The 9,477-nt window shown below is 43.4% G+C and overlaps 1 protein-coding gene across 1 annotated transcript; it reads left to right on the forward strand.

Moving 5' to 3' along the window:
* Window positions 1-5,878: 5,878 nt before the first annotated feature.
* Window positions 5,879-8,129, forward strand: LOC109733383 (cytochrome P450 CYP94D108). Its single transcript, XM_020292593.4, has one exon. The coding sequence runs from the start codon at window positions 6,116-6,118 to the stop codon at window positions 7,796-7,798; it is 1,683 nt and encodes a 560-aa protein (XP_020148182.1). The 5' UTR covers window positions 5,879-6,115; the 3' UTR covers window positions 7,799-8,129.
* Window positions 8,130-9,477: the final 1,348 nt, after the last annotated feature.

Raw genomic sequence — 9,477 nt, forward strand, 5'->3', positions numbered from 1 at the left:
GACCCACTACCTATTGATGATAGCTTTCCTGATGAGCAATTAGCTGTCATAAATGCTTCTCGTAACACTCCATGGTATGCTGATTATGCTAATTACATTGTTGCTAAATTTATACCACATAGTTTCACATACCAGCAAAAGAAAAAGTTTTTCTATGATTTAAGATATTACTTTTGGGATAACCGACACCTTTATAAAGAAGGAGTAGATGGTGTTATTAGACGTTGTGTACCTGAGCATGAACAGGAACAGATCCTACGCAAGTGCCACTCCGAGGCTTATGGAGGACACCATGCTGGAGATAGAACTGCACACAAGGTATTGCAATCTGGTTTTTATTGGCCTACTCTCTTCAAGGATGCTCGTAAGTTTGTCTTGTCTTGTGATGAATGCCAGAGAATTGGCAATATTAGTAGACGTCAGGAAATGCCTATGAATTATTCACTTGTTATTGAACCATTTGATGTTTGGGGCTTTGATTATATGGGACATTTTCCTTCCTCTAATGGCTATACACATATTTTAGTTGCTGTTGATTACGTTACTAAGTGGGTAGAAACTATTCCAACTAGTAGTGCTGATCATAAAACTTCTATTAAGATGCTTAAAGAAGTTATTTTTCCGAGGTTTGGAGTCCCTAGATATTTGATGACTGATTGTGGTTCACATTTTATTTATGGTGCTTTCTGTAAAATGCTTGCTAAATATGATGTCAACCATAGAATTGCATCTCCATATCACCCTCAGTCTAGTGGTCAAGTAGAATTGAGCAATAGAGAGATTAAATTGATTTTGCAAAAGACTGTTAATAGATCTAGAAAGAATTGGTCTAAGAAACTTGATGATGCATTATGGGCTTATAGAATTGCTTATAAGAATCCTATGGGTATATCTCCGTATAAAATGGTTTATGGAAAAGCATGTCATTTACCTCTTGAACTAGAACATAAAGCTTATTGGGCAATCAAAGAGCTGAACTATGATTTCAAACTTGCCGGTGAGAAGAGGTTATTTGACATAAGCTCGCTTGATGAATGGAGAACCCAAGCCTATGAGAATGCCAAGTTGTTTAAAGAAAACGTTAAAAGATGGCATGAAAAAAGATACAAAAGCGTGAGTTTAATGTAGGTGATCATGTTTTCCTGTACAACTCTCGTTTAAGATTTTTTGCGGGAAAGCTTCTCTCTAAATGGGAAGGTACTTACATTGTCGAGGAGGATTATCGTTGTGGTGCCATCAAGATCAACAACGCCGAAGGCACTAACACGAAGGTGGTAAACGGTCAAAGAATCAAACATTATATTTCAGGTACTCCCATAAATGTTGAGAAAAATATTATTAACACCATAACACCGGAAGAGCACATAAGGGATACTTTCCAGAACGTCTTAGACTCTGAAAAGGAATAGGTATGTGTACGGTAAGTAAACCGACTCCAAAATGGTTCTAATGGCAATTTTTCTCCGTTATGGAATATTTAAAAAATTAGAAAAATTAAAAGTAGTCCGAAGAGTGCACGAGGAAGCGGCAAGGCAGGGGGCGCGCCCCTGTGCCTTGTGGCCACCTTGTGTGCCCTCTGACTCCATTTTCTTGCACAATACTTTTTTTTTGTCGGTAAAATTCATTATATAATCTCCCGAAGGTTTTGACTACCGTACCACGGCAATATCCTCTGTTTTTGTTTTGAGCTGTTTTCTGTCAGAGTTTTCAAGGCCAGGCATCATGTCGTCGTCCTCCTCCAACAATGCGGACGACGATGCTTGGTTGATGCAGATGGAACTTAGAAGGGAGGATGCCAAGGGAGCCATGATGGGGGAGGATGAAGGAGATTCACTTGAGGAACAGCCTCCGGCTTCAGAGAGAGGTACCCTGGCGGGCATTTCCGCTATCCCAAATCCCCATCAAGCACTACAAACTACAAAAAACCATGAAGGCCAAGTGGTGCGAGAAGGGCTTCCCCTAGGAGGCCCTTACACAGGTTACGTCGGAACAACTTTCATAATTTGGTTCATAATTACAGAGTGGAGAACACCCCTCATACACATATACCCTCCAATTGGGACATATCTCGTCCAAGTGAAAGCAATGCAGGAAAAGGTTCTTGGTGGCCTGAAAATAAGCACATTTTGGAGGAAATCCAGAAGAATGCAAATATGCTCCAATGTGTGCTCCAAGAATTGCAAGTCCTGAAGGTGACTTAATAAAGCCTACAACATCAACAACTCCATCATCACCACCTCCGAAGAAAGAGACATAAACACATGGGTATGGGCACTCCCCTTGGCAACTGCCAAGCTTGGGGGAGATGCCCCGGTATCGTATCACCATCACACCTTTACTTTTATCGTTTTTCTTAGTTCGATCCTTTTGGTTATATCTTGATCTAGTAGAATAAAATTTTAGTATGATCTAGCTTTTGCGTTTTGTTTTGAGATCTATCTATGTAATCGAGTCCATGAGTTATATAATAAAGAATAGTTTTGAGTTGAGGGCCTTGCTTTCTGCTATGATCTTGAGGGAATAAAATAATAGAAAAATAAAAAGAAATAAAAAGATCATATAAAGATCTTATGGAGAGTAATGACTTCACATATAAAGAGTATGATGAATAAAAGTTGTTGAGAGTTGACAAACATAGTTTTGGTCATTGTTGCAATTAATAGAAAGTAATAAAGAAAGAGAGGTTTCACATATAAATATACTATCTTGGACATCTTTTGTAATTGTGAGCACTCATTAAAATATGACATGCCAAAAAGTTGATGTTGGACAAGGAAGACAATATAATGGGTTATGTTTTCTTATATCCGAATAGAAGTTATATTGTCATGGATCCTCCAACACGTTGAGCTTGCTTTTCCCTCTTATGCTAGCCAAATCCTTTGCACCAAGTAGAGATACTACTTGTGCATCCAAATATCCCTTAAACCCAGTTTTGTCATGAGAGTTCACCATACCTACCTATGGATTGAGTAAGATCCTTCAAGCAAGTTGTCATCGGTGCAAGCAATAAAAATTGCTCTCTAAATATGTATGATCTTTTAGTGTGGAGAAAATAAGCTTTATACGAACTTGTGATATGGAAGAAATAAAAACGACGGACTGCATAATAAAGTTCTTTATCACAAGAGGCAATATAAAGTGACGTTCTTTTGCATTAAGATTTTGTGCATCCAACCATAAAAGCGCATGACAACCTCTGCTTCCCTCTGCGAAGGACCTATCTTTTACTTTTATCGTCTACCCTTATACAAGAGTCATGGTGATCTTCACCTTTCCTTTTTACAGTTTTTCTTTTTGGCAAGCACTATGTGTTGGAGAAGGATCCAGATATATATATCCACTCGGATGTAGGTTAAAATAAAGTATTATTGTCGACATTACCCTTGAGGTAAAAGGTTGGGAGGCGAAACTATAAGCCCCTATCTTTCTCCGTGTCCGACTGAGGCTTTGAGCCCATAAGTATCGCGTGAGTGTTAGCAATTGTGAAAGACTAAAAGATGGTTGAGTATATGGACTTGCTATACAAAAGCTCTTAAATTGACTCTTTCCGATATTATGATAAATTGCAATTGCTTCAATGACTGAAATCATAGTTTGTTAGTTTCCAATGAAGTTTTTGATTCATACTTTACCTTGTGAATGAATGGTTACTTTAACATAAGAAATTATATGACAATATATGTTGTTGTTCTAAAGATGATCATGATGCCCTCATGTCCGTATTTTATTTTATCGACACCTCTATCTCTAAACATGTGGACATATTTTTCGATTCCGGCTTTCGCTTGAGGACAAGCGAGGTCTAAGCTTGGGGGAGTTGATACGTCCATTTTGCATCATGCTTTTATATTGATATTTATTGCGTTATGGGTTGTCATTACACATTATGGTTCAATACTTATGCATTTTCTCTCTTACTTTACAAGGTTTACATGAAGAGGGAGAATGCCGGCAGCTGGAATTCTAGGCTGGAAAAGGAGCAAATCTGACAGACTTATTCTGCACAATTCCAAAAGTCCTGAAAATTTACGGAGAATTATTTGGAATATATAAAAAATATTGGGCGAAGAAAGTACCAGAGGGGACCCACCAGGTAGCCAAAGGGTGGGGGACGCGCCCCTGGCTTGTGGGCCCCCTGGCAGGCCTTCGGTGCCCATCTTCTGCTATATGATGTGTTTTGACCTGGAAAAAATCAAGAGGAAGCTTTCGGGCACAAGCAATCTAGGGCTCCGGCGGAGCTGTTCTGCTGGGGAAACTTCCCTCCCGGAGGGGGAAATCGAAGCCATCGTCATCACCAACGATTCTCTCATCGAGAGGGGGTCAATCTCCATCAACATCTTCACCAGCACCATCTCCTCTCAAACCCTAGTTCATCTCTTGTATCCGATATTTGTCTCAAAACCTCATATTGGTACCTGTGGGTTGCTAGTAGTGTTGATTACTCCTTGTAGTCGATGCTAGTTGGTTTATTCGGTGGAAGATCATATGTTCAGATCCTTAATGATAATTATTACTCCTCTGATTATGAACATGAATATGCTTTGTGAGTAGTTACGTTTGTTCCTGAGGACATGGGAGAAGTCTTGTTATAAGTAATCATGTGAATTTGGTATTCATTCGATATTTTGATAAGATGTATGTTGTCTTTCCTCTAATGGTGTTATGTGAACATCGACTACATGACACTTCACCATGGTTTGGGCCTAGGGGAAGGCATTGAGAAGTAATAAGTATATGATGGGTTGCTAGAGTGATAGAAGCTTAAACCCTAGTTTATGCGTTGCTTCGTAAGGGGCTGATTTGTATCCACATGTTTCATGCTATGGTTAGATTTATCTTAATTCTTCTTTCGTAGTTGCGGATGCTTGCGAGAAGGGTTAATCATAAGTGGGAGGCTTGTCCAACTAATGACAGCACCCAAGCACCGGTCTATCCACATATCAAATTATTAAAGTAACGAACGCGAATCATATGAGCATGATGAAAACTAGCTTGACAATAATTCCCATGTGTCCTCGGGAGCGTTTTGCATTATATAAGAGTTCGTCCAGGCTTGCCCTTTCCTACAAAAAGGATTGGGCCACCTTGCTGCACCTTAGTTACTTTTGTTACCCGTTACGAATTATCTTATCACACAACTATCCGTTATCGATAATTTCAGTGCTTGCAGAGAATACCTTGCTGAAAACCCCTTGTCATTTCCTTCTGCTCCTCGTTGGGTTTGACACTCTTACTTATTGAAAGGACTACGATAGATCCCCTATACTTGTGGGTCATCAATAGTCAACACCAAAAGATAAAACTTATGCCGGCAAAAAAGCAAAGTCATAAAAGACCGAATCTATGCCTTGGCAGAGAAGCAAGAAAAAAAAAACCTAAAGCGTTCAAACACCAATAGACAATATACAACAATGAGCATGAACACCAACTATCACTTGACAATATAACGACTACGAAAAGATTCTTCAAAAGCAACGTCTCTAAGAAAAGAACGACACACAAGCGCCGCCATCGCCAGATCCAACCTTCGAAAACCAGATCATGATTTTTCACTATGACGTTCATGTCCGAGCAAACTCCAAACAATACCATCAACATGGTAACAGCGCAAAATCATCGCCGTTACAAGATATAATCAGGTAGGGCCAGACCTGAAGTTTTCACCCCAGAGCTTGAGACCGGATATTCGAGAAGCACCACCAAATCAAAATCAATTTTTTTTAGCTAAAAGTCAATATATGTTGTCTCTTTCACTGCCTTGATCCCAGCAGCAGCCCACCATCGCACACACGATGAAATCTTTGACGAGGGAGGAATTTCCCAAGCACCGCCCGAGATATTTTAGCGCATCGCTTGTCACAGGCCATGCGTTTTTTTTTTGTTGAGAATTGTCACCGGCCATACGTTTTTTTTTTGAACTTACTGACAAGGTTTGATGTCGACTGGAAATTAACCTTAACCATGGTATTTAATTGCGTATTGTGCAATGCCGCACAATCCGTCGCCATCTTACCCATTGGTGTGTACGTTGTTGCGTGTCCATTTTCCATTGCCGGGCGGCGAGAAAATAAAGTAAAACAGTCGCACCATAAAAAGGGAAAATAGCGACGGGATGGACCGTGGACGTTCAACGGTCTTGGCGCGCGTAGCAGTAAAAATAGCGACCGGATTCCCAAATCGCAAGTTCCAGGAGCAGGGAGCGACCATGGAGATGTCGCATCTCGCGTACGTGCTCCTCTTCCTCTTCGCCGCCGTCGTACTTTATGTCCAGCGCCACCGAGCTTCTCCGTCGAGAACGGCCAACTGTCCTCACCCGAACCCCGTCCTGGGCAACACCGTGGAGTTCATCCGCAACCGCGGGAGGTTCTTCGACTGGTACGCCGACATGCTGCGCGCGTCGCCGTCCAGCACCATCGAGGCGTGGGGGGCCCTGGGCGCCAGCCACGCCGTGACCACCGCCGACCCGGCCGCCGTCGACCACCTGCTGCGCGCCAGCTTCGCCAACTACAACCGCGGCGCGCAATTCCGCGCCGCGCAGTCCGACCTCATCGGCGACGGCCTCTTCGGCGCCGACGGCCGCCTCTGGATCCTCCAGCGCAAGCTGGCGTCGTACGCTTTCTCCTCCCGCTCGCTACGGCGTTTCACCGAGGACGTCCTCGCCGTACAACTCGGCCGTCGCTTCCTGCCGCTCCTCGATGCCGCCGCGGGGTCCGGCGAGGCCGTCGACCTGCAGGAGGCGCTGCGTCGGTTCGCGTTTGACAACATCTGCTACGTCGCCTTCGGCGTCGAGAGCTCCACGCTCCTCGAGTGGGGTGACCCCCGGCACCAGGCGCTCTTCGCGGCGTTCGATACGGCCGTCGAGATCTCCTTCATGAGGACGTTGACGGCGCCCACACCGGTGCGGAAGCTCACGAAGCTTCTCAACATCGGCAAGTCGCGCCGGCTCCGAGAAGCCGTCGGCGTCATAGACGACCACGCCATGTCCATCATCGAAGCCAAGGAGGTGAGCCAGAGAAACGGCCGCGATGAGGGCGATCCGGACCTGCTCTCCCGGTTCATGGCGGCCATGGACGAGGAGGACGGCGGCGGTGAACTCGCCGCCATGTTCCCCACGCCGGAGGCCAAACGCCGATTCCTGCGGGACGTGGTCGTCAGCTTCGTTCTCGCCGGCAAGGACACGACGACCTCGGCCCTGACGTGGTTCTTCTGGCTCCTCGCCGCGAACCCGCGGTGCGAGCGGCGCGTCCACGACGAGGTTTCGCGGTCGCCGGACGGCAACGTGAAAGGCATGCACTACCTGCACGCCGCGATCACCGAGGCGATGCGCCTGTACCCGCCGGTTCCCTTCAACGGGCGGGTAGCCGTCGCGGACGACGTCCTCCCGGACGGCACGGCGGTGCGCGCCGGCTGGTTCGCCAACTACTCGGCGTACGCGATGGGGCGGATGGAGAAGCTGTGGGGCGAGAACTTCCTGGAGTTCGCGCCGGAGCGCTGGCTCGGTGACAGCGGCGAGTTCGCGCCAGTGGACGCGGCGCGGTATCCGGTGTTCCACGCCGGGCCGCGTGCGTGCCTCGGGAAGGAGATGGCCTACATGCAGATGAAGACGGTCGCGTCAGCCGTCCTTCGGAGGTTCAGGTTGAACATGGTGGCACCGACGGCCAGCATGGACTCGCCGCCGGCGTACGAGATGACCGGCACGATGAAGATTAAAGGCGGGCTTCAAGTGCAGCTCAGGATGAGTGATGCTAACAAGTCTTCGTTGGCCACATCGGCATCTGGACAAGAAGTGGACTAAACGTCATCCCCGCACATCAAATGCGACCAGTAATTACAGTTGGACTTCTGGGTTTGTCCTTAGTCAAACATATTTAAGTTTGATCAAATTTATAAAATAAATAAATTTCAACGTCTTATATTTAGGAATGGAGGTGGTAGGAGATTGAAGTAGGTCTTGGCATATAAACTTGAATTACTAGATGAATGCTCCGAACGTCTTATGAAATATATTTTTGTATCATATTTATTAGATTATGTAGGTCTTGGCATATAAACTTCAATTACTAGATGAATGCTCCGAACGTTGCTGTGGGAGTTTGTATGAAATAAAATTGTGTTGGTTTAATCAATCTAGCTAGTGTGTTTATGGTTCCTACTATATAGTAAGATAATTTGTTTATCAATATTTTAATTAAATTGATAAATGTATCTTCCATGTATAAGTTGAAAATTGAAGAAAAAAATAATCTGGGTACATGCATCGGACTATTCATAGTGGGAGTAACATAAGAGCATGGTTAATAGTATAGCCAGGCTATATGATCTTGCCATGTCATTTATAGACGCCTTATAGCCAACTAGTACAATAGATGCATATAAATTTATACTACTTTGTTAATACATGGCTCACCTCCCTCTCTCACAAAGTGTTTAGGAGCACGTGCTACAGCCTGCTGTTAGTTAGTAGCCCGCTTCTCTTCTCTCTCCTCTTCTCTCTCCGCCAACTCATAAAAAATATAATATTTAAAGCCTTACAGCCCCGCCTATGTCATCCTATTGTACTTGCTCTAAGTAGTACTACATCCGTCCTGATTTATTAGTCCTCCTTGTAGTTTGGGTCAAACTTGACCTTTGATTTAATTATTAAAAATAAGTTATATACCCCAAAAATAATATCGTTAGAAATTTCTTTCAAATATGAATCAAACAATATAAGTTTTGTGACATACAACTTATAATTTGTTAGTCAAATCTACGGTCAAATTTAGGCACAAAAATACGAAATTGACCAATAAATCCGGACAGAGGTAGTAACATGCATGCCACATAAGCAAAAGTAGAGATATCACAAGTAACTAGTGAGTAATGAGAAGAGAGACAAATATAGTGACATAAATATGTTATCATCACACAACGCTTTCGAATGCAAAATGAGTTTACAAAGTAATAAATAAATGTCTGTATGTTATCATCCCCATGACACTACCCACTGTAAAGGTAGTATGTTACTTCCCACTATGACTAGCCTTGCTATCTTTCGTGTATGTTGCATTAATGCTTGCATGCTTTAGTTTTCTTTCCAGATTAAAACACACTTTAGGCGTCAATTAATGCTTGCATGCATTGGTTACTCACGGGTAGATCAGATGGCTATGTAAACTGTTGTAGTACATTCAACGACCAAATTCATATGGGCGATGTGGCTAAAGAAGGGAGATAATTCCTAGCAGTGGGGGCTAGCTTCTTAAATATACTAGATGATATCCCCGCGCGTTGTTGCGGGAATTTGGAGCACCGTGTATTAACATTATGTAGTAAAAAATAATGATAGATTGTAAAAAGATATATACATTTGTTTACTTCAACAATTGATTATATGATATGAAAAGTCAAAAAATAACTATATCATAGAGTATCTTCATATTTACGTAATTAGAATGCATCGCCTTTTTGCGGACAAATATAAATGCATCATTA

This window comes from Aegilops tauschii, chromosome 1 (assembly GCF_002575655.3).
Source record: "Aegilops tauschii subsp. strangulata cultivar AL8/78 chromosome 1, Aet v6.0, whole genome shotgun sequence".
Lineage (NCBI taxonomy): Eukaryota > Viridiplantae > Streptophyta > Magnoliopsida > Poales > Poaceae > Aegilops > Aegilops tauschii.